Here is a 25146-nt window from a genome sequence, read left to right as displayed (position 1 = left end):
CATAACCATGGGCTAGGCATGACTGTGGGTTTCCAGGTATATACCTTCATTTAGGGAATGAGTTAAGAAAGAGGCCCCAGAAAAAAATACTGTGTAGAGTTGGTCAGAATTGTAGGAGGGATATTTTATCTGAGGTCAAAACAGGAGATATTTTTAAGAAGAAAATAGACTTCTGTAACAAAAACTATAAAGAGGACAAAAAAAGGCTGGAGGGTCCCTTAGGCTGGGAACTGGACCCTGACCAAGAATAGTGATAACATTAGAAGCCAGATTGCAATAAAGTAGGAAGTAATTTGAGGTGAGGAAACAGTGACAGTGTCATAGAAGCTAATATTTCACATGCTTCTCCATGAAGGAAAGGAAAGATTAAAGATGGTAACTAAAAAGGAGACCAAGATCAGATAAAATTAGTTTTTAAAGATAGATTAATAAATGTATTTGTAGTGGAGTTGAAAATTTAATGCACACGATAGTTTATTTATTTTGTTTGTAACTACTCTGGCTGTCATTTCAAGTCCTCACCTTCTGGTTAGTAGAGGGAAAAGAAAGTAAATGTCGAAATCTGTTTAAAACTTAGTCTAATCCAATAATTTGAATAGTTCCCTTGGGTGATATTTTAACACTTGCATCTAAATGTTCAGTCTCTCAGACAGCCTGCTCTCTCTCTGCATCTATTCGGAAGATACCCAAGATAATATCTGGGTGTATGGAAGAAGAATAATTAGCTGAGAATGAAGGGTAGTGGTAGAATATGATTTGAGGGGGGTGCTGAAAGTTCTGAACAGCCCCTCTGGGAAGTAAAAGAGGAGTTAGCTGAGGAGTAAGAGCAGTGGGGAGAGGGCCCCACTGAAGCTGAGTGGTTTGCAGTGGCAGGGACCAGCAGGCAAGAGATAGGGGTTAAAGAAGGCAAGTGGCTGGTTTGATTCATAGCAGATAATGTTCTGGCAAATGTGAAAGAAAAACAGGAATTACAAAAACAGGACAAGTATTAAAGGTGAATGATCTGATGTCTAAAGAATATAAGATGGAGATCTCCCCAGTGACAACCAGATTTCTCAGAGGAAGTGTCCCATCTGGAAATCTGTATTCTTCTCTAACTTACCGCCATGTTATTTTCTAGGAAATAAGGTCCATGTCTCCAAAGTGTACGGGACAGAAAATGTCACTGAGCACAGAGAGGTGGCCATCCACTGCAGCTTGGAGAGTTTGGGCAGCTCGGCCTCCCTGTACTCTGTGATGTGGTACTGGAACAGAGAAAACTCTGGAAATAAATTGCTGGTGCACCTGCAGCACGATGGCTTGCTGGAGTACGGTGAAGAGGGTCTCAGGGGCCACCTGCACTGTTACCGCGCATCCCCTACAGACTTTGTCCTGCAGCTTCGTCACGTGGGGATGGAGGATGCTGGAATGTACTGGTGCAGGGTGACAGAGTGGCAGCTCCATGGACACCCAAGCAAGTGGGTCAACCATGCATCAGATGAGTCCCAGCGGATGGTGCTCACAGTGCTGCCTTCAGGTACTTAGGGGTTAATCTCCCACAGGCTGGGGGGCAGGAGAATATGGGGCTCTGCTCTTATGCCTTCCCTCTCAGCTGTGTTTTACTCCTTCTTCAGGCTTGAAGACACTTTTCAGGGTCCCTAAAGAAGATGAGTTTGCTGTCTTCCCCATAGTAATTCATTTGAACAAACAAGGTCCACATGAAGTTTTGGCATAAACATTTAAATATCAGGGGCATCTGTTTCCCTCTTCTCCTCCCCGGCCAAAAAAGCCATCAACACTATGTCCCTTTAAATAACCAAATAATGTGTGAAGCAGACATCCTTACCTTTCGGCTGACCCTCTAATCTTGGAATGCTGATCTGCAGTGGGAGTGGGAATGAGAGATAGGGAGATGATGACTTTACATTTTGATCTGATTGAACCAAAATTAGCTACACCTAAATGCCCCTTTGATCAAAAGGAAAAACAAAAAGCCTTTCTCAGTGAATAAATGCCAACCTCATTGTTTCTCTATGTACTTAACAAACTACCAGCATTTTGATATTGATGGTCATTTGGTGTGCCTCTTCTAATTATACCCTGAAAGGCATCAAAGTAGAAAGGGTGCCCCATAGAACTTGTAGACTCCAGCAAGGAGGGCAACTACTCAAAGACCATTGGCCAAAGGGTGACCTGTCTCTGTGAGAGTACTCATTAAGTACTTGTACTAACAAGTAAAAAGCAAAAAGTTCTCCAGTTAGACCAATCTTCCCTGGTGATCCATAAGCTGGCAGTTGTCATAGCCAGCTCATTTTCTCAGCCACTTCTTTCTGGTGGGTTTCAAGGGGAAGGTGAGAGGTGAGCAATAAGCTAAACTTACTGGGGGAAAGGGCCATTGGAGAAGTAGAGGTGTGGTCTTGGAAGGATAAATGAAAATGATCAATAAAGGTAACACTCCTAAGGCACCGGCTAGCTTTGGTGACACTCCTTAGGGAAAGGGTGCTGTCAAGAACATATGGAAACTTCTAAGAAGTAGCAATAGCTGCATTCTAGCCCTAGCAAGACTTCTACAGTGGAAGTCAAAGTGATCTGATTTGTTCCTCAAGGGGGTCCATCATCATCTCGCCCTGTCCATTCCTCAGCAGAATTTTTTTTCCTGAGTGTCCAGGAAGAATTTTTTTTTTCTATCGGCCTTTCTTCCATTCTAACAATTATAAGAAGTCCCATACCCGTGAGCACATCTCATACATGTTTTCCCACTGGAATTCATAGGCTCTGTACATTCAGCAGGTTTTGCAGTAGAACGAATAGATGAGAACAGTAAAAAGTATATATTCCATGACTAAAAAGCACATCTCCTCTGAGGCACATGAGATCATTTATAGCATATATATTGTTAACCTTTGTGGAATTCTAATAAAACAGGTGTAAGGTTTTTAAAAGATGAACTTGGAAAGAAAACATTAAACATTGAGTGCCTTTGTGTTCTCAGAAAGCCTGCACCATGACAAGCTGAGGGTTTCCTGTGTGACTAAAGTCACACCTGGAAAGTGGCATCTGGGTTCCCCCACCTGGCTGGTCCTTTCTGGGAACTGGGAAGGCAGTGTGGGGTGACGAAAAATCCCCAGGGTTGCACTCAGACAAGCCTAGGCTGGAGTCACACTCTACCACCCACTAGCTATGAAGTCATGCCCTGCTTACTGGCCTTCCGTGAGCCTCTGCTTTCTCATAAAATGAATATCATAATACAAATGTGTATAAAGTACCGAGTACAGTCCCTGGCACACTCTAAGTGCTCAACAAATGTTAACTCCTTTCTCTCTTATACTTCCAACCGTGCTACACACATACACACACAAGCATGTATGCATATGCATACATACACACACATACATATCTGTGTGACAAAATATTTTAATTTGTTCAATAAATAGCTATATGAGGTTCTGAGGATACAAAAATGTGTATGACAGAGTCGGTTTCCACAAGCTTAGAGTCCAGTGGGGTAAGTGAAGCGCAACGTGACAGGTGTCATCAAAGAAGTATTTGCAGGATGGTATGGGAACAACAGAGGCTGGGCTGGGGTGAAGGGCTGAGTCGGGAGGAGATCTGGGAAGGTTCTCCAGAGTAGGGGGCCCATGAAAGGGAGGAAACATTTTAGGAACAGGAAAGGGTATGCAAGGTGATCATAAGATGTGAAACTTCATGTTATATTCAGGGAACTTCTAGAAGTTGAGAACGGTAGAAACTGTGTTCCATGTGGTACAATGGTAAGAGATGAAAACAGTGAGGTGGGAAAGGTACAGATAGATCTCAAATGTGTCTAAAGTAAAGAGGGTGAACTTTATCATGATGGTTATGGGATGTCATTGAAAAAGTTCATGCAGGAGACTGACATCGTCAGGTTTGCATTTTAGAAGTTCCCACTGGGAGCAGTAGTACAGATGACTTGGAGGAGAGGCAGACAGAGCAGAGAGAACTGTTCGAAATTGTAAGAACCCAGGTGAAGCAAGACAAAGGCCTGAGTTGAGGCAGTGCCAGAGAGGACTGAGAAAAGCACAGGCATTCAATATTACAAGATGTGAGTTTCAGGATCTATAGACTAGTAGATATATGTAGAGGAAAATGAGCAGAAAAGGAGAATTAAGGTTTAATATTTGCATTCAGACTTAGATGGATAGTGGGGCCATTTGCCAAGCAAGGTAAAACATGAGAGAGGTCTGGAGGGGAAGATTAGTTCAGTTTTGAATAAGCTGGGCTGGAACTGAGCTCAGAGTACCTGTGAGTTAACGAGGAAGGTCTGTCCAATAGACGTCAGGACTTCCAAATGGGATCTGCACCAGAGTTGTAGATTAGAAGTTATTGATTTATAGCCAATAATGATGTGCAAAGATGGAGCCCTGAGATACATGGCTATTTATGGGGGCGGAGGCGAGGGGCCTGTGAAGGAGGCTGATGGGAGTGGCTGAGAGGTGGGAGGAGGACTGGGTTTGGGGGCACCACAGAGACCAAAGGCAGAGAGGACATCAGGAGGCAGGAAGATTAGACAGACTCCTGAAAAGAGTTCAATTAAGATAAGAATGGGAAAGTATGCACTGGATTTGACAATATGGGACAATGGCCGAAAGGTGATGTGAGACGTCAGACTACATACCTGTTTAACATGTGTCACCACTGCTAGACTATACACTCTGAGAACGCCAAGACTATGAGTGTCTTGTTTGCAGCACTAGCACAGTGCCAGCACAGAGGAGATGCTCAAATGTTTGCCGAATCACCATGCAGTTGCACTCCTGGTGGGTGCCAGTTCTATGTGTTAACACAATCCAAGTCAAACATGATATGCTACCAATTATCACTTCTCAAACGGTCTCCCACCCTCTGTTTGCATCCCAGGCTGGGTTAGTTTCAGGACTACATAATAGAGCTGTGCAGCATGTAGCCCAAGTGAGGTCAGAAAAGTTAAGAGACATTCCCTGGGGGAACGGACCTGGACTTTTCTTCTCTGTCTTACTTCCTTACCACTGACGAAGCCAGGGCAGGGACTACAGCTGTCCAGTCTTTTCACTTCGCCCTCAGACCCGAGGCATAAATGTCTTACTCTAGAGAATTCTCTGGGATGAATTGATAGGCCATGCTACAAAGGCTTTATGGGGACTGGATTATTAGTAGTAATACAGCACTTGTTACTATTTCCCAGCTTTTGTTTGGGTAAGGATCTAGTTAGTAAGTGGATCCTTGAAGGAGATTGTGTCTCCACCATACGAAGTTTCTGGAGAGGCCATGCCATGTACCTGTGCTTCCCAGTGCCCCCAGCGAGGCCTGGCACATTGCACTCCCCAAATGTGTGATGAAAGAATGAGAAAGTGAGTCTTCAGTTGGGTGAACGCAGATGCTGCCAAGGATTCACTTATTCTGCGATGCACTTGTTATCAGGTTCCTTACTCCACTTTTATTTCTTGGCAAGAGCCAACTCTCCCACATGGCCACACATGGCATAGGCAGTTGCCCAAGCTTTGGATTGGAGGGTGGGAGGAGTTGGTAGCCCCCCGTTATCCTGTACCCTGTTCTTCTGAAGTCAGTATTTCCGAGGCGATACCAAAAAGGAGTGTCCTCTTGCTGTGTTTGGCCGTGGGTGGAAGCAAGTTCTAAACTAAACCTCGTGATGAAGTGTTCTCATTACATTTTTGGCTCTGTGTTGCAGGCCTTGTACTTTGAGCGTTGGACACTGACTCGGGTTGATTCAAAATGCCAAACCTTAATGGTTTTGAGTGTCACTAATTCTAATCCAGATATGGGTGAGAGGCAGATGGTGGGAAATGGGGACTGTGGGATCCAGAGCAAACACTGCTCTCCCGGGAGAGGTAATTTAGAAGCACCGGAACTGGCAGTTGCTCGCTGTTGGCCAAATCAGCGCTATGAAGAGCATCCTTTGCTGTCCTTTGATGGCAGATCGCTCTTAAGAGGAACAGCCTTCTCCCCAGTAAGATAGTCAAGCCCTCTGGCTGTCCCTTCACACTGAAGATTAGAGTCTCAGTGGCAGAAACACTAAGCACCGGATTTCTTTCCACCTCCTGTGTGCCAGCCCCGTCTCGCCATCCACACCCCACCATCCTATGACACTTGGTGCCATGGACTCTCACTTCACAATTCTCTGCCTCCCGTGACTAGAAAAAGGAGCCAGAGCCTCCTAAGTAATCATTTGACTGTCTGCTGAATGTCACCCAGGTCTGGGAAGAGAGAGGTCAGAGGTCCAAGGGAGAAAGCTGGCCTCTGGAGGAACATGGCCAAGCCTGTGGTCCCTGTGTGAGCAATCAGAGACTCTCGCCCTGTTCTCTGTCTGGTCTGTTTGGAGAAGGTTGCCTGTGATTTTTCTAGCTTTCTCAGTAGTATTCTAGCTAATATTTATTGCTTTCTGACTTAACAAATGCTCTACGTACTTTGTTAAATGTTATACAGTATGCATTATCACAACTCTAGAAATAATTGTCTTAGTTTGGTTGATAAGGAAACTAATGATTAGAGAGGATAAATAACTTATCCAATGTCAATAATAGTAGAAGTGGGAGGATTTGAGCCCAGCTCTCTTTGAAATCTAGTAGGTGCTCATTCGCTGCTCTGCACAGATGCCCATAGCCAGTGCTCCTAACACCTGGGCTCTGTGGCTCCAGCCTCTTTCAGCACCATTGGAGTCTATGTCTCTTTCTAACCATATGCCTTCTAACACACTCAGATAAGGCCTGGGAGAATGAGTGTAGTCAAGCAGGGTCATTTGGGAGAGAGATCAGGTGGGATGTGGAGAGGGCATGGTAAAGAATTCAAAACTGGCCGGGCGTGGTGGCTCACGCCTGTAATCCTAGCACTCTGGGAGGCCGAGGTGGGTGGATCGTTTGAGCTCAGGAGTTCGAGACTAGCCTGAGCAAGAGCGAGACCCCATCTCTACAAAAAATAGAAAGAAATGATCTGGACAGCTAAAATTATATATATAGAAAAAAATTAGCCGGGCATGGTAGTGCATGCCTGTAGTCCCAGCTACTTGGGAGGCTGAGGCAGGAGGATTGCTTGAGCCTGGGAGTTTGAGGTTGCTGTGAGCTAGGCTGATGCCATGGCACTCTAGCCGGGGCAACAGAGCGAGACTCTGTCTCAAAAAAAAAAGAATTCAAAACCTAGCTTTATCATTGCTCACTCTTTCAAAACCAAAAACCAAATTTAGGATGAAGGATACAAACGAGACCAGAGAAAATCCAGGCCACGAACCCCTGCCGCTCTTTGCCAGCCCTGTTCAGAGCTGCCAGCCTAATGTTCTTAATGGTCTTCACTTTGTGTAACATGATGGCAGCCATCCCTGGGTTCCCGTGTGTGCAATGTACTCATGCAATTGAATCACTCATGAGACTCTGTCGAGACCCTGTGGACAAAGAGTTGCAGAAGATAAACAGACACAGAAGACACAGGCCCTGCCTTCAGGGAGCTCACAGTGCAGGAGTTGAGCGAACGTCTAGGTTCTTGCCTGACTTTCATCAAAGGGACATTCTTTAACATGTAAGATGCATCAGCAACACCCAAAATGGAATTCTTATAGCAGGAGGTTGGTCAAAATGACCTCAAAATGAAAACCTGTTTTCATCTCTAAGTCTATAATCCCATGAATCCTATAGGTTAACCTTTGAAGAAAAAATTGCTTATGTCAGTACAATTTTCCAATAAAAGCACAGCTACTGTTAGCACCAGATTTTTTAGAACAGCCCTGATTTCAGATACCATGTCATAAATAAATGTAGCTGGAAGACTACATTTAGTAATTGGTGTCTCTTTTAGCATGTGTCTTTCTGCTTCAAGAGACTGATTCCTGGAACCTGTGGTGTGTGCAGTCCTCTTCGCCTTTGCTTCCCTGGCTGTGTAGCCAGCAACCACTTTGGGGCTGCTCGTGCGTGCTCTGCGTGTGTCTGCAACAGTGCGTCTTCCCAGGGCTGCAGCTGCCAGGCGATCACGTGCTTCAGCGTGCCTTTATATAGCATCTTCCGCCCATGTCGTTGTAGCCCATCCAATTTAATTCAGATCAGCAAGGGTTAGTGGGCACCTGCGCTAGGCACTGAAGGAGATGTAGGAACAATTTGCACCATCGGACATACGCAAGTAACCACAGTGAGACGGAGGAGATGGTTAAAAGGGAATGAAAGGGGCCGAAACAAAGGACTAGGGGAGAAGGGGGATGGGAGAGAACTGTGCCTGAGGCAAGGTAGGAAGCGCTGGGAGAGCAGGATACACGATGGAGCTAGGCCAGAGGGACCCAGAGGATCGAGTGCAGCGAGCATGTCGGGTGGTGGTGACAGTCAGGGCACCCGGGAGACGGGGAGACCCACTTGGAGGCCGGGCTTGGGTCAGGGTGGGCAGGTGCCCCTCACTGTAGGTGCAGTTGTTATATGGGAACAGTGCAGTGTGTGTGTGTGTGTGTGTGTGTGTGTGTGTCAGAAGCAGCATAACTCGGTTAAAAATTCAGGACAGACAACACAGTTGAGAACGAGGGTTGAATTATAGATATCTTTTCTGAGGAAAGAAGATTAAAGGAGAGGTTTTCTTTTTTGTTTTGTTTTTCATTTTGGCTGTTAGTTTTAAGTAGGTCATTGGAACCTCCAGTGGCTGGAAATTGCGGGGCAAGGGGGAGTTGCCTTAGAAGAGCCTGTTCCGGGAGCTCTTTCCCCCTGTGCTCTGTCCTGTGCTCCTCACGTGTGATTTCAGAGGCCTCCTGCTATTTGGTCCCATTATTTTAACATACATTTGCCTGTAACAATAAATCCCAGATGCGTTTGTAATTGATTAGTACAAATAAGGTGGAAACTAATGGTTCTCTTTCTTTCTCTGCCTTTTGTTGCAGAGCCCACTTTTCCTGCCAGGATCTGCTCTTCCACACCTCTGCTCTATCTCCTCCTCATCTGCCCCTTTGTCCTGCTCCTTCTTCTGCTCCTTTCCCTTCTCTGCTTGTACTGGAAAGCCAGGGAGCTGTCGGCCCTGCGTTTCAGTGCAGGGAGAGAAAAGGCCCTCTGGGTGGACTTGAAGGAGACTGGAAACAGGACCACACATTGGAAGGAAGAGGAAGAGGAAGGCTGAACCCTGAGAGGAACCTGCAGCCAGAGGAGAGCATGGGGGACTTCTGAATGAGCTGCCCAGGTGTGAAGGAACCTGGTTCTGTCTTTCACTGTGTCTTCGGCCTTGGGCAAGGTACCTAGGAATCCGAGGGAGCCTTTATGGAGCTGTGCGGTGCACCTGTGCTGCACTTTAGGTGTCTCTTTGTGTATTACCTCGCCCACTCTGTGCATGCCCCCGGAGCTAGACAGCACCATTACTCCATTTTACATTTACCACACCTGGAGAGGAGCACCTGCCAGCAACACCCTGGGGGGGCTTCCTCCCCTTCTCTCTTCCATCCCTGGCCACCCTGGCTCTGGATAATCTTTTTTTTTTTTTTTTTTTTTTTTTTTTGAGACTAAGTCTAGCTCTGTTGCCCGGGCTAGAGTGAGTGCCGTGGCATCAGCCTAGCTCACAGCAACCTCAAACTCCTGGGCTCAAGCAATCCTACTGCCTCAGCCTCCCGAGTAGCTGGGACTACAGGCATGCGCCACCATGCCTGGCTAATTTTTTCTATATATATTTTTAGTTGTCCAGATAATTTCTTTCTATTTTTAGTAGAGACAGCGGTCTTTCTCTTGCTCAGGCTGGTCTCGAACTCCTGACCTTGAGCGATCCACCTGCCTCGGCCTCCCAGAGTGCTAGGATTACAGGCGTGAGCCACCGCACCCGGCCTGGATAATCTTTTTCCACTAGATAAGAGGGTAGGAAAGGACCTGATGCCAGCAAGGCGAAAGGAATTGGGAACATGCTCTTTGTTTACCTAAGATCCGCCTCCCCAGTGAGAATGTAACTTCCTTCAAGGCAGAAATCCAACTCTCCTCCCCCAGGCCGTCCACAAGTGCCCACTCAAAAGCCAGCTCTGCATAATAGGTGCTTAAGTAATATTGGTTCTTTGACAAAGTGATAAAACATTTTGCATCCTGAGTTCTGGGGGATTTTGTTTGTTTTTTGTTTGGTAAGACTTATGAAGTAATTGCTGAAGAAGAACTTTTTAAAAAATGTCTTGCAACAGTGCTCTACTCCACCCCCCAAAGCCTCATAGCTCCCTTTCTTCCTCTCGCCGCCTCCCCACCAAAAGGCCCATCTGGCGCCGGGTGCTGAGCCGATGCCTTATATTCTTGGAGCGGACAGCACTGGGCAGTGGCAAAGGGTGTTGTGGCTGTCTGGGGGAGGAAGGGGGAACAGTGCCACATCCGCTCCTATTCCAGGGCTCGTTCCTCAGGGACATCCCCTATTCTCAGCCTGGAAAATTCTGAGGGGAGGGGGCGTATGATGGCTTAAGGCTTTCAACAACTGTCCCCACTGGGCCTGTGGTCCTCTCACCTTTGGTTGCAAAAGCTACTCAGCCCCTGTTTTAGACAGAATTTGGAAATCAGTTAGTGCCACCTAACAGACTGGAGAAAACACATCTATTTATTGTCTCTGTGACCAACAGGGTTGCTTTAATACTCGTTAATTTGCATTTCCAAGGAGAGCAATTTATTTTTAATTATTTTATCAGGCACACATGTCCTCTCCAAACATAATTAGTTCCTTTGCAAGGGGATTATTGATGGCTATGAGAACTCCCACTGTAGACCTACCAGTTCCTTAAATTCATGTCCCTTTATGGTCTCGTTTGAAACACTCCAAATGTTTCCTTAAACATGTCGACACATTTCTTCTCCCCCAGGTAAGGGAGGATACTTTTACAGAAAACAAAGGTGAAATGAAGATTTCTTAGAAAGTGTGATGACCCTTTACCCTCAGATTTTAGAAATCTGTGTTTTAATTGGGCTTTGAAAGGAAAGAACGGAACTGTGAGCCGTCAGATAATCACAGAGCAGACGACGCCGCTGCACCTCTGCCCGTAGCACCCTTTCCCCCAACCCCTCACCCCTCTCTTCGCCTGGGCACTGCCCTTCCGCTCTTAGCTCAAACACCTCTTCCTTGCATGTGAATCCAGCACAGAGGCTGCACAGAGGAGACCCTCAAATATCAAAGCGTGCCAGCCAGAGCAAAGCCCAGGAAGTAATATTTACAGTGAGCACCTCCTGCACGTTGGGCACTGTGACAGGGACAAGGACCCCGAGGTGACTCAGACACAGCCCTGCTCCTCTAGCATGGCCACCTTGTTTGTTCTTGATGCTCTGCTTTCATCAATGGGATCTAGAGCACATTAAATTTTCTAAGCAGCTGTTTGTCCCACAGTAAGTTTCAGGCAATAAAAACCCCAAAGGCTTCTCCTTTTGAACTTCCAGATTAAACTTTGTCTCGATCCAATTTGGTAGATATTTTTACATGGAATCTCTTCTCTCTCCAATTATATACTTGTTCGTTTTAGTTTTTGAAACTTAATGGAGAGCTTTACTTTTACTTATCGATTTTAACTTTACCATTTTATGTCACCAGCTGGTTTTACTTTTGGCTTTTTGTGTTCTAAATCCTCCTCGGCAACAGGAGGGGTTGGCAAACCACGGCCCATGGACCAAATGTGGCCCACTACCTATTTTTTAAAATACAATGAATATATTGGGATACAGTCACTCCCATTAGCTTATATACGATCTATGGCTGCTTTCGTGATAAAATGGCAGAGTTGAGTAGTTTTCATAGACACCATATGATCCACAAAGCCTAAAATGTTTACTGTCTGGCCCTACAGAGAAAGTTTGCCAGCCCCTGCTCTCTTCTAATGGTTAATGTTCTGTCTCTCTTAGCCATGTATTACGTTCCTAAGAACATTGATTTGACCTATTTATATTTGAATCTGTTGTATATCTGATTAATTTAGTAAATAATCTTAGGCTCTCAGGATTGGTGGCTAGTCCGAGCCATTCTGAAGTTTGACTCCACTCTACCAGGTTCATGCTAGAGGTGGGAAGGTTACCACCCCTGGGGTGTTGCACACCACCGTACTGAGTAGCCACTCTGCGCAAGACAAGGCGACACAGACATGATGAGGGCATGGGTGCTCCTTGCATTGTTTTTAGTGTATTGAGACATGTATAGGAATAACTGATTTATGGCAGAAGAATGCAACTGTAGAAAGTTATATGCCATAAGTCTTAAAAATTATACAGGATTTGTTCATCATGTCAGAGTTTCACAGCATCTTCATATAAAAGAGATTATTATTCCTGTCCTACAGGTAAGTAATGAATGCTCAGAGAGGTTGGGATTTATCTAGGATCACCCAGCCATATGAGGAAGAGTAAGAGCTCAAATTTAAGTTTGCTGAGAAGTCCTGGGCTCTTTCCACAATAAACACTATGCTCACATCCATTGCTATGGGGAAAATCTGGAGATAATAATACCTACCTCATATGGTTGTTATGGTGATAAAATCAGATACTTATACGGAGGGAAGTTTTAAACCATTTCAAGTCATAAATGAGTGGCAGCATAACCCAAGTTTTTCCAGGCCTTACCTGTCCGTGCATATAAATGAAATGAAATCAATAATATTAATAATCCAAATTCTGTAGGCTTTTGCTTCAGGATACTTATTAATACACAGGGTCTTGGCCAGGCGCAGTGGCTCACGCCTGTAATCTTAGCACTCTGGGAGGCCGAGGCGGGTGGATCGCTCAAGGTCAGGAGTTCGAGACCAGCCTGAGCAAGAGCGAGACCCCGTCTCTACTAAAAATAGAAAGAAATTATCTGGCCAACTAAAATACATATAGAAAAAATTAGCCGGGCATGGTGGCGCATGCCTGTAGTCCCAGCTACTCGAGAGGCTGAGGCAGGAGGATTGCTTGAGCCCAGGAGTTTGAGGTTGTTGTGAACTAGGCTGATGCCACGGCACTCTAGCCCGGGCAACAAAGTGAGACTCTGTCTCAAAAAAAAAAAAAAAAAAGAAAAAAATACACAGGGTTTTGACCATCTACAGTGTCCTTCAAATATTTTAGGGATTCCTCAGGATTCTGGGAATTCATACGAGCTCTGCTGGGAGGTTTTTCCCTATGGCTTTATGCGCATGCATGGCATTCACATGGAGAGACAAGGTAATCCGGAACCTGCCCTATACCACTGGTGCAAGTTTAAAGCCTACTGCCTTACCTTTTATTATGTACAAAATAAGTAGTTCTTCAGTGTGAGGGATTTTCAACATTTTCTTAGTTGTAATAGTAATAATTGAAAGTCCCAGGCCAATATAACAGAGATATACTATGACAATAACAATGAATGTTTTTTGATGACATGCATATGTATACATGCAGTAAGTCCCTAATCAAAACACGTATCAGTAAAAATTCTTTGAGCACAATAATACTATTGACCAGGAATCATAAACTTAAATGTTTCAGGGTCCAGGCAGGCAAGCAAAGAGAAATTATCAGTCTGGGGAAAGTCCTTAGGGAGGGATGAACACTAGAGCAGGTGGAGTATGCATATCTATTGAAAGGTACTCAAATTCAGCGTGAGACATAAGATGTTGTGCAAGGTAATTAAAATGCTTTGAGGGGTGGAATTCTGTCCCTTGTCATCCCTGTGTCACATACTAAAGCCATTAATGAATACCAAAACTGTGACACCAAAACGGCATCTCAAGGCCATGCCTACATCTCAAGATCATGAAGCTATTTGTCTATGTGTTCTTCTAGAAGCTTCATTGCATTACCATTCAAAAGTAGGTCTATAATACATCTCAAATTAATTTTTGTGTACATTAATTTTGTATAAAATATGAGATAGAATTCTTTTGTACTACTGATGGGAATGTAAAATGATGCAGCTGCTGTAGAAAACAGTATGGCAGTTCCTCAAAATTTATTAAAAATAGAATTACCCTTATGATCCAGAAATTCTACTTCTGAGTATATACCCAAAATCACTGAAGGCCGGGACATGAAGAGATATTTGTACACCCATGTTCATAGCAGTGTTATTCACAATAGCCAAAAGGAGGAAGCAGCCCCGTGTCCATTGAAGGATGAATGGATAAACAAAATATGGAATATGCATTCAATAAAATATCAGTCATCCTCAAAACGGAGTGAAATTCTGGCACATGTTACAATGTGGATGAACCTTGAAGACATGACGCTAAGTGAAACAAGCCAGTCACAAAAGGAGAAATGGTGTATGATTCCACTTATCTGAGGAAGGTAGAGCAGTCAAATTTATAGAGACTGAAAGTGCAATGGTGGTTTCTAGGCCTGAAGGAGGGGGAAATAGGGAATTATTGTTTGATGGGTTATAGAGTTTTAATTTGGGAAAATTCCAGAGATGGATGGTGGGAAAGGTTGCACAACAATGTGATTGAACTTAATACCAGTGAAATGTACACTTAAAAATAGTTAGATGGTAAGTTTTATGTTGTATATATTTTACCACAGTAAAAAAGTAAGATAAAGGTCAGGTTTATTTTTCTCTATATGATTATTCCATTGATCCAGTATCATATTTTTTAAAAGAGCATCCTTTTCCTACTGCAGTGGCAGTAGGAAACATAAATTAGGTGAATGTTCAGTTTTTATGTACTGTTTAAGAAGTCTTTACCTATCCTCAATAGAGTTCTGTAATATATAAAATCACAACCAATCACAACCAATCATGGTTTAATCACAATTTACTACTAAGCATGATTTATAATAGGGAATGCAAAATTGGTTTAATATTTAAAATTCAATCTATGTAAATCATTATATTAACAGAATAAAGAAAAAACACTCAGTTATCTCAACAGATGCAGAAGAGTTTAATAATATTTAACACTTATTCTTAATAATATTTCTCAGTAAACTAGTAGTAGAGGGGAACTTTCTAATGTTGATAAAGAGTATGATACTAAATAGTGGATTATTGAATGCTTCCCCTGTAGTTAGAGGATGTTAACTATCACTATGTTTATTGAACCTTATACTGGAGGTCCTAGCCAATGCAACAAGAACAGACAATGAAAAAAAAGGTAAAAAGATTGAAACAGAAGATGGTAAACTATTTTTATTTGCAGGTAACTTGATTATGTTTGTAGAAAATCTGAAAGTATCTACAAACAATGTTGCTGGATATAAGATTAACATGTTGATAAAAAAATTAACATTATTTTTATATATTTAAAATACACAATTGGAAAATTAATTTGAAAATTACCATGCTTAATAGCATAAAATCATCAAATGCCTTGGAATAAATTAAACAAAAGATGTGCAAAAACTCTACATTGAAAACTATAAAATATTGCTGAGATAAAGAAGATCTAATTAAATAGAGATTCCATTTTCATGGATTGAGTGGCTTAATGTCATTAAGATGCCAATTTTTTCCAAGTTGATTTATAGATTTAGTACAGTTGTTATCAGTGGGGAGGGGTGGCAATGTCCTCTGCTCCCCAAAGGACATTTGGCAATTTATGGAGAGAGATTTTTGGTGTCACAGCTTGCTACTGGTGTCTAGTAAGTAGAGACCAGCTATGCTGCTAAACATACTACAATGCACAGGACAGCCTCCCTCCCTCACAACAAAGAATTATCTGGCCTCAAATTCCAATAGTGTCAGGTTGAGAAACCATGGTTTAATGGAGTCCCAATTTAGATCTCAGGTATTTTTAGAAATTGGCAAGCTCATTCTAACATCAAATGAAAATACATATTACCTAGGATCAATAAAACAATATTGAAGAATAAAAATTTGGAGAAATTATACTCTCAGATTCCAGACATAATATAAAACTGCAGTAATGAAGACTGTGTGAATAGGTGCGTATATAAACAAAGAAACCAATGGAGCAGAATGATGGAGTCCAGAAATATAGGCATACGTGTACATTTACCTTATTTCTATTATCAGTGCTACTATAGTGGGGAAAGGATGCCTTTTTTAATAAATAGTGCTGGAGTAATTGGATTATCATATGGAAAAAATTGAACCTTAACATCTACCTCACATTTTATATGGTAAAAGAAAAAAATTGATGAATTGGACATTATTAAAATTAAAAATTTCTGTTCATCAAAAGACAACATTAAGAAAGTAATTACACAAACCAAATATTGGGAGAGTGATAGTCACAAAACGTATCTGACAAAGACTTATATCCAGAATATATACCAAACTCCTGTAAATCAATTTAAAAGGGGAGAGCACACGACTCAATTTAAAAATGGGCAAAAGGCTTGAAAAAGAAAAGATAAAAGTCTTGAACATTGATTCAGAATAGTCAATAAACGTATGTGTCAGTTCAGGTGCTTTGAGAAACATAAACCAAGATAGGATTAGACATGCAAGGGATCTATTGAGGGCAATACCAGTGAAGAAAAAAAGGGGATGGAGCAGAAGATGGGAAGAGCCCTTGATTGTGATGCAGGCCTGGCATCTGTGAAAGAAAACAGGGAGGGAAGAAGGACTATAGAGGAAGAATTTCAGACTGCACAGCAGTTCTGAGATAATCTGAGACAAGCTGATAGGGAGTCTCTGAAGAAAGGTTACCTACTGAAGGAGCACCCCATGGGGAGAAATAGCCTAGCTGTAGTATCTCTGTCATGCTTAGTCTTTGGCTGGGAGAAGCCCAGTCAAATGTGGCCTCAGTATGAGTACATGCTAGATCTGAAGATCAGATATGCTCTTTGCAGTAGTTTTCCTTGAAGGAAGATATGAGTAGTACAGTTTCATGGCCACAGCATATGAAAAGATGCTCAACATCATTATTCATCAGAAAAATGAAAATTAAAACACTGAGATACCTTTATACGTACAACAGGATGGAAAATGTAATAGACTGACAATATCAAATGCTAGTAAGACTCTGGAGCAACTAGAACCCTAATACATTGCTGGTTGGAGGGTAAATTTGTTCAACTATTTTACAAAATACTATAGTTTGGTAGATTTTTAAAAAGCTAAACATAGAGCTACCCTATGACCTAGCAATTTCACTCCTGGAATTTTTCCCAAGAGAAATGAATGCCTATGTCCACCAAATAATATACACACAAATATTCACAGCTTTATTCATCATTTCTAAAAACTAAAAAAACACCATTGTCCATCAATAGGTAAATGGATAAGTTATAGTTTATACATACCGTTGAATATCATACAGTAATAAAAATGAACAAACTACTGACATACATGAAAATATGGATGAATCTCACAGCATTTGTTGAATGAAAGAAGCCAGACACAAAAGGGTACAAAGTTCAAGAACCAGCAAAACTATCTATGGTGAGAGAAATCAGAATAATGATTTTCTCTGGCAGGGGAAATATTGACTGAGAAGTAAAATGAAGGAGACTTCTGGAGCAACTGAAATGTTCTGTTTCTTGATCTAGGTGGGCGGTTTCATGGGTATATACATAAGTAAAAAATTCCTTGAGCTGTCTTTTTAAGATTTAGGTATTTTATTGTACGTAAATAACTTAATATATAACATATAATGATATTAATAATATATAACTTACTGTATGTAAATAAATTAAACCGAAGGGGTTTTTTGTAAGGAAACATCTTTCTTTCAAAAAGTATTTGGGGACCAAATAGATGATCAACACAGAGTACGGAATTTTAATATGGAAGAGAAGTGATAAGATTTATGTATTCAACAACCATTTTTCTGCTATTTAGTATGTACCAAGACCTATGTTAGGAGCTAGGCATGCAGAAGTTACTGACATTGTCCCTTCCCTCAACAAGGAAAAGAGAAAGGAATTAATGTTTAGATTATTGAGCAGCCATCGTGTGTTACAAGAATTGAATCCTTACGACAATATCGTGAAGGAGCCGAGATTAAATCATTGTGTTCATCAAGGTTATCCAGAGAAACAGAAATAATAGGATACTGTTAGAATATGTATAGATATATAAGAGGAGATTTATTCTGGGAATCGTCTCGCACAATTACGAAGGCCAAGAAGCTCCGTAATATGCCATCTGCAAGCTGGAGAACCAAGAAAGCTGGTGGTATAATTCAGGCTGAGTCCAAAGGCCTGAGAACTGGGGAAGCTGATGATGTAAGTCCAGGTCTGCGAAGGAAGGCCTGAGAACTGAGGGGTGAAGGGATGCAAGCCCTGGGGTCCAAAGGCCCAAGAGCCAAGAGCTCTGATGTCGAGGGCAGGGGAAAGAAGATGGATGTTCCAGCTCAAGAAGAGAGAGAGGATTCACCTTTCCTCTTTTTATTCTATTCGGGCCTTCAACAGATTGGATGATGCCCACCCACATCAGTGAGGAAGCATCGTCTTTACTCAGTCTACTGATTCAAATGCTAGTCTCTTCATGAAACACCCCCACACACTCGGAAATAGTATCTTACCAGCTATCTGGGCATATCTTGGCCCAATCAAGTTGACACATAAAATTAGCCATCAAACCATAAATCAGGAAAAAACAGTTCAGTATCATGATCATTAAGTGGCATTAAGGATCGTGATCATTAAGCCCAGGTGCACTGGCTCCAAAATCAATGTTCTTTCTATGACAGTGTGCTTCCTCTAGTTGTAAAGATTCTACCATCTCATGAGCAAAGAGCTGTACACATAAGGTAATAAGAAGACCACTGGGACAAAGAACAATGATAAGCGCTTGCTTTGTCACAGGGTCTCTAAGTGCCAGTGTGTTCTGAAAAGGAGAGATGAATTTGGACTGGGGGAGCAGGGGACCCCTTTGTACTCTTTGCCCTGGTCCCCACAGATTTCCATTAAGCCCAACACATGTTGCTTGGGTGGCTATTCTGTGCTGCTTCAGATGCTGCTCAAATAGACACACAAGAGCATGTTTTGTTATGGTCTCCCATGACTGCAGGCAGATGCTACAAGTTCTTAAGTGTGTCTTTAGGGAATCTTTGTATTGTTTAATGGTCTGTCTGACAGCAGCTATTTGTACCACTCTGCTGGCAGCAGGAAATTGAAAGTTCTTCTGTTCTCAATGCCCAAGATGTGACCAGCCCAATAAGAGGGTGCTGATGTGAGAATGACCTGTGTTCCCTAAGCATGGGCCAAATACCTTCTAGACCTTAACTCGATAGACGGGGATGCCGTGTGCAAAAGGCAGCACTATTGAAACAAAACATTGAGTGGTGTTACCGGAGTCTGAAGTGATTGGCTTAGCTTTAATATCGAATAAATGTTACTACTGGCTTTGCCCAGCGTCAATCAGCTCCTAACATACACATAGGTCTAAATACCTCCCTTCAATCTTTTTTTATTGATTGAGGAAAAGTATAGTATCCACTGTAGTATTGAGTATGGATCGTTCAAATGCAGTAAACCAGGAGATTTCCCACCTGGCAACAGAAAGCTAAAGGCAACTGCCATATTTAGTACTCCTTCCACACAGAAGAAATAGTAAACATATGAGCTCTTATTAAGAAGTAAGCTTCAACAAGATAAAATGGAGGTCATGAACTACTACCTCTCATAGTCTTCTACTTTGACTCTTTGCTCCTTTTAGATGATGTCAGGAATATAAGCTCCAGATTCAGACCATCTAGGTTCAAAGCTGACTACATTAGTAATCTTTGGCAGTTAATCTCTCTTTGCATCACTTTCCTCACCCATAAAATGAGGACAATACCCATTACTTCACAGGGTTCGTTGTGAGAATTAAATGAGATATACATGTGAAGGAGTTAGAACTCATAAACGTTAGGTGTCATCATCGTGATTGGCAGGCTAGCCATCCTAATTCTTTCTACTCCTGAAAAGGAAACCAGATCCCTGCATTTCACTTCCTAATTCTCAGCATGCCCGTGGAGAGCACAGGACCTGGGAATCCAATGCAAGCACGGGCTTTGCCACAAAATGGGATCATTGCTTGGGTTCTCAACCCAAGACACTAATTTAGGGATAGCTAAGTGTACAGTTTCTGGAAAGAGTCAGGATATTAAGACAATGTGGACAGAGGAACATGTGGATAAAATTGTCTGAGTGCTTTACAGTTAAATGAGAATCCAGTGTAGTTTTTAATCTAGGAGTTTCAAGTGAAGATATATAAATATATGGGAATTAATGAGAAATGGAGTCACCAGAGACTCCTATCCTGTGGTACCTTATACCTGTATTAATTAGTTAATTCAATTTACACGTAGATTTGAGTGCAAACAGCACGTTTGAAAAACAAACGTCATGGCAGATAGCTTGGGAATTTGTATTAGTCAGCTTTTTGGGCCGACTAACAAAATACCATAGACTGGGTGGCTAAAACAACAGAAATTGATTTTCTCATGGTTTTGGAGGCTAGAAGTCTCAGATTGAGGCACCAGCTGACTTGGTTTCTGGTGAGGGCTCTCTTCCTGGCTTGGAAAGAAGCCACCTTCTCACCGTGTCTTCACATGGTAGAGAGGGAAAGGTCTCTGGTGTCTTTTATAAGGGAAATAATCCCATCTTATAGGGGCCCCACCCTCATGACCACATCTAAACCTAATTATCTCCTAAAGGCCCCATCACATTGGGGGTTACGGCTTCAACATATGAATTGTGGGAAACACAATTCAGATCAAGGGTGAATTGACAGCATAATTAATGATTGGAACTGTGGTTTGCGCTGTACCTAAGGTGTGCTCTTCATGTCCATTGACATGGCTCAGATGGAGTAAATTATTTGATTGCTACCTGTTTGATATTTTTTATCGTGCATGTGCACACTTGGGTAGGATATACAACTTAAGAACAAAACCAGTCAAGTGAACTGAGTAGAATTTCCCCACGTCCACTAAGCGATGCTCCAGCTCTTCCATCAGAAATAGGTAATCACAGAAGTGGCAGGAATGGTGTCATCATAAAAAAGTGTAAGGACGGAAAGGGATTGCTTAAACATGCATGCAGAGCTCTGGATGGGAATGCAAAGAGCCTGGACAACTGCTCCTCCACAGCTGATCATTCATGCTGTTTTTGTCTGCCCTGGACTGAAGGGGAAGCTTGGAGGGCTAGGGGGAGGGGGTGGGGGAAAGCAGCAGAAAAAGAGGAATGGGAGGGAAGAAATGAGCAATTAGCACATATGAGTGAGAAAGCAGAAATAGAAGCCCACAAACCACAGAAAGAACCACACATCCCCTGCCCCACAGCACTAAGGCCAGGCCTCGCTGTCTCTCTGGTACAGCAGGCGGAATAAGTTCTGTCTACTGTGTGTGGAAACTGACATGTCAGCTTCCACTAAGGTGGAAGTTCAGTCCAAAAGGGAGGGTGAGAAAGTACTAAAAAGGAACAGAATTGCTGGGAAGAGCGAGATCTTTTGAAGGGGATGTCCTGGCTTCTGCACCACGCTACCCAGGGAGGCTGCCTCAGATCATCAAAAGAGATAACTCTTCCTCTTCTCCTTGTGAGACCATAGAAATCCCTCACTTAGAACCTTCCTAGCCTTCCTTCAAATGCCTGTGCACCTTGAGAGAGCACCAAGAGGGAGAGGAGGGAGGGGCAGATTCAGTAAGAATGGAGACGTGACAGATGTTGTGAGGCAAACCAACCAGACAGGAGATGGTGTGACTGAATGAATCACTAGCTAATGTGAGGCGAGAGCCTTTGTCCTGAAGAGCCACACCCCCCGAGGCCTCTAGGCTGCTTCCTCTGCTGCTCACCAAGAAAAGGCCATGCCAGATTAACCACACTTCCTTTTCTGCTGTGCTTTGCATGCTGGTAAGTCAAGGGACAGCTACAGATCCAGGCATGCGTGAACTGCAGCACGGCATTTGGACGAGAGGAACACGTGCACGTCGTGTGACTCCATGCTGGAGTGAACACACATACCCAAAGCATGATGACCAGGGCGCCATGTTTACTTGGAGGAGACCTCTCCCCGTGGTGCTAAAGTGCTCTGCCTTGTTCAGCATTTTTATTGGCAACTTGTATTAAGGCAAAGAGAGCAGGCTTGTCAAGCGTTCAGTTGACACAGAGTCAGGAGATAGCCTTAATAAGTCAGTTGACAGGAACAAAATTCAAAGAAATCTAGATAGGCTAGAATAATGGATTAAAACTAACAAGATGAAATACAGAATCCTTAGTTAAGTTTAAGCAGTTAAATGCACCAGGTAGGGGGGATGAACTCATAAATGAAAAATGAAAGCAGTGGTTTTCATTGCTTGCACACTTGATATAAATTACTAGCATGACATACTTGTTTAAAAAGAGAGGAAAAAAATGTTTGCAGTTTTATAATACATTGCATATAAAAAGTGGTCACATCCAAAATAAAGGAGATAATTATCCCATGATATTTTTCACATTGAATTCTATTTGAGATGCCTCAAATTAAGCAAACATTTATTGAAAAACACTAGTGAGGGGATCTGGAGGAGAGAGAAGAATTGAAGCAGTTGGAAAAGTTTCTCTGGGGAAAGAATGTGTGCGAAGTGTGGAGAGGATGAAATAGCCATGCTCAAATATTTTAAAGTGATGTAAAAAATATTAGGTATATTATGTGTAACTCCAGATGACAAGAAAGTAGAAGGTTCAGACAGAAAGATTTCTGCTCAATATGCATTGGAATTAACTGACATTTTGAGATATCCAAATAGAGAACTTGCTCTAAGTGGAAGTTTCTATGCTGAATCCATGAAGGCTGCTGTGGAAGGGATTGGGAGGGCACGCTAGGGGGCTTTAGGGTTCCTTCCACTGTTCGGTTCCTTTTTCTTTTAACCTCTGCATGAGCTAAGCTGAGTCACTCTACGGTTTCATTCATTCTCTTTAACAGATATATATTGAATTTCTATGTGCTGTGTCTACAGTGAGGTGTGAGCAAAACAGCAATAAGTTCCTGTTCTCTTGGCACTTACATGTATCACCTATGGGGGAGATAGACAATAAATAAGTAAACAGACAACTACAAACTGAATGTTATGCCGGGAGCAAACAGGGTGCAGAGAGAGAGAACAAGGAAAGACCTCTGTAGATGAAGTACTCAGGGCAAGTGTCACTGAGGTGATGCTTGCTGAGACACACAGGATGAGGGGTGGGTTTTTAAAGAACTGGGGGAAGCATTCCAGGCAGAAAGCACAATATGAACAAAGGCCTTAGGGCAAGACAAAGCTTGGCGTATTGAGGAACAGGAAGCAGGTGGAGGTTGTGGAACACAGCAGGCGAGGTGGAAAATGGCAGTAGGTGAGGCAGGGCCAGATCGTATGAGGCCCAAATGGACCAAGAGGAGGATTTAACCTCTTTCTGTAAGTCTAACAGAAAGCCACTGAGGAAGTTTAAGCAGAAGAGGAACAGAATCTGATTCATGTTTTAAAAAGTTTGATGAGTTCTTTTAAGATCATTTTAGTACCAAAAAATTACAGCACAAAACAGAGGCTGCTCTGTTCCCGCTCCCAGGTTAACTGAGAAAGGAAAAGTAGGGAGAATTAGCTAGAACTTTGCCAGAGCTTTCTCAGCCCCTAAGATCCCAGCATTCAAGGAGGCTCAAAAACTTCAAGGTAAAAATCTTCAGAGCTGTGGGCGGTATATTCATTCTCCACTTGAGAACCTGGAATCTACCCTAGTGCCGTGTGTAGCCTTCCAGAAGAAATACAGCTCAGGACGACTGCCAGGAAACAAGCACATAGCTGCAAGTGGTCTTCAGACTCTAGGTTATCTGCAATGTGTAAAGCAGCAAGGATTTCAGGGAACAAATGAGCCGTATTCTAGCGATATTTGGAATGAAGGTTGAGGGAAAGGTTAGAATTAAGCAGAATAACTAGAGTAGAGTTAAGGGGAAAGATAGTTTGGTATAAGATTTGAATTAGATACCAAAAAGAGGTTTCAGAGGGGATGAAGAAAATGAAGGAAAGAAAGGATTAATTACAGGAAGGTCAGGATTAGAGAACTAGGTTGAGAACTAGACAAGTGTAACAGGTGTTTTGGTGGAAGTGCAGAGATGTGGGGCCTATGACTACTCTACTGCTCACAGTATAATAATATTATATGCTGTATTAAAAAACAATGGGAAAAAACCCCACCACTAATCCTACCATCTTAAGCATTATTATTTTGGTGCATTCTCTTTGTTAGTTTTTCCTATGTGTCTGCTTTCAATATCTTTATTGGTTTTTTTAAATCATAAGAGCAATACATGCTAGTTGTAGAAAATAAAAACTGCACCAATCTCCCAACCCAACTTCCCAGAGGTATATAAATACAATCATACAATATATAGTCTTAAAAGTTAATAGTTTGTTGTGGGTAAAAATATTTTTGACATGACTATAGCCATAGTACATAAGCAATTTTGTTATTTAACATTATACAAACCATTACTATTTCCTTGATCTCCTTGGATTAATAACAATGTCATTTTTATTTAGGTTTTAGTTTAACTTCCATACAAACCTTTAAAAGAAAAAGACTTCTAAGACCATTTAAAAAGAGGGAGATGATAGCTAAAAAGCACATGAAAATAGGGAACATAAATAAGCAACATAAATAGGGAAATGCAAATTAAAACATAAATGAGATACCACTTCATACCTACTAGAATGACTGTAACAAAAAAGACAGACAATAACAAATGTTGGTGAGGATGTGGAGAACTGGGAACCCTCATACATTGCTCATGGGAATACAAAATGGTACAACCATTTTGGAAAATGGTTTGGCAATTTCTTAAAACGGTAAACATAAACTCACCATATGACCCAGCAATTCCACATACAGTTATCTGTCCAAGAGGAGTTAGAATAAACATTCACATAAAGATTTTCAAGTTAATGTTCACAACAATATTATTTCTAATAACACCAAAGGGAAAATGATTTAAATGTCCACTAACTGTTGAATGAATACAATGGAATACAATTTAGCAACAAAAAGGAGTAACATATTGATACATACTACAACATGGATGAACCTCAAAAGTATTCTGTAAGTGAAAAAAAAACAGAGGCAATAGCCTACATATTTTAAGACTTCTTTTATATGAAATGTCCAGAAAAGGCAAATTTATAAAGATAGAAAGCATATCGGTGGTTGCCTTGGAGCTGGGGGTGTTAGTAGTGATTGACTAGCTACCTACAGATTTAAGGAAAGTCATTGGGTGATAGAAGTGTTCTAAAACTAGATTGTGGTGGTGGTGGTGGTGGCATAACTTTATAATTCACTAAAAAAGAATTATATATTTACCAAACAAAGAAAAAGATGAGGAAGAGCTTGCTTT

General features: G+C 42.1%; 1 protein-coding gene across 1 annotated transcript in view; it reads left to right on the top strand.

The window, feature by feature from the left end:
- Positions 1-9122, top strand: part of CD101 (CD101 molecule) — a 30779-nt gene extending 21657 nt beyond the window's left edge. The window contains exons 8-9 of the mRNA XM_069478915.1: positions 1121-1516; positions 8855-9122. Of these exons, the coding sequence (XP_069335016.1) occupies positions 1121-1516; positions 8855-9087 (629 nt within the window). The 3' untranslated portion in view covers positions 9088-9122. The remainder of the gene's footprint in view (positions 1-1120; positions 1517-8854) is intronic.
- Positions 9123-25146: the final 16024 nt, after the last annotated feature.

The sequence above is a fragment of the Eulemur rufifrons genome, chromosome 8 (assembly GCF_041146395.1).
Source record: "Eulemur rufifrons isolate Redbay chromosome 8, OSU_ERuf_1, whole genome shotgun sequence".
Lineage (NCBI taxonomy): Eukaryota > Metazoa > Chordata > Mammalia > Primates > Lemuridae > Eulemur > Eulemur rufifrons.
The sequence above is the reverse complement of the archived record's forward strand: the minus strand, read 5'-3'. Positions and strand labels throughout refer to the sequence as shown.